The sequence below is a fragment of the Cebidichthys violaceus genome, unplaced genomic scaffold (assembly GCF_023349555.1).
Source record: "Cebidichthys violaceus isolate CVI_PGR_0920_01 unplaced genomic scaffold, fCebVio1.0.p SCAF_93, whole genome shotgun sequence".
Lineage (NCBI taxonomy): Eukaryota > Metazoa > Chordata > Actinopteri > Perciformes > Stichaeidae > Cebidichthys > Cebidichthys violaceus.
The window spans coordinates 45,001-45,965 of record NW_027176979.1 but is presented as its reverse complement, the minus strand read 5'-3'; the positions used below and the strand labels follow the sequence as shown (position 1 = coordinate 45,965).

At 46.5% G+C, this 965-nt stretch overlaps 1 protein-coding gene across 1 annotated transcript in view; it reads left to right on the top strand.

Annotated features, from left to right (window-relative positions):
• Positions 1-965, top strand: part of dennd6aa (DENN/MADD domain containing 6Aa) — a 16,178-nt gene continuing 15,213 nt past the window's right edge. Inside the window, exon 1 of the mRNA XM_068704480.1 lies at positions 1-357. Within this exon, the coding sequence (XP_068560581.1) occupies positions 136-357 (222 nt within the window). The 5' untranslated portion in view covers positions 1-135. The remainder of the gene's footprint in view (positions 358-965) is intronic.

Here is a 965-nt window from a genome sequence, read left to right as displayed (position 1 = left end):
TACTTTCTGTAGCTCTGCTCGCCTTATGTTGTTGTAACCTGAGCACTAACTCGAAATACCAGTCAACAAAAAACAACCGTTATCGTTCTCCGGAGCCTTTCTGAGTGCACGTTACGTGTCGAGCCGTAGCCAGCCATGGCTCTACAAGGCCCGGAGGAGATGGTCGAAGAGCCGGAGGACCTGGACGACCAGGACGCTAGCAGCATCTCTCCGGCCGAGGAGATAACGCTTCCTCCCGGGCCCGGAGGCGACGACGAGCCGGAGGAGGCTCTGCTGCTGCCCTGGGACCGCTTCTCCACCTGGCTGCACTGCATCTGCGTGGTCGGCTTCGACCTGGAGCTGGGACAGGCGGTGGAGGTGAGAGCGGAATGGATGATTCTCCGGGGGAAAACTCCTCTAGATTGTAGCTAAAAAAAAAAAGCTTAAGTTAGCAGTTATTAAAGGGGTCAGACTATTTCCTGGAGTGTAGTACATAAACATCTCAATGTTCCCTGTTGTGGTTGTTCGTTGGTCTTAACAGTGCTGACGTGTGTGTGTACACACAGATACAGAGGGTGTAGAGGAACATTAGAACTGTAGGATCACGATCTCATTACCGAATGGTGTACTTTATCGTAGTCTAGGTGAATACTGTGTGTTTACTTTTCCCTGCATTTAGTCTGTTTCAACAGCATCAGCTCAGCTACTATCTAAATGGAGTTATTTTTTGCTGTAAACTTTTTTCAGGCCAACTCGAGGAGTTGAGCAAGGCATCACTGGCATGGGATGGTTTGAATCCAACACAACATACACCGATTGTTCTCACAGGTGTTTGTGTTGAACTGGGTTCAGGATCCTGCAAGTCTTTCACTTTCTCTAAGGAGCTGAGCAACACTGAGACTTTCTATTATTATTATTATTATTATTATTATTTATCTTAAGAGTTTATCTTTTTGATTTTCTGATGGAATAAAGTAGTTTCTGAA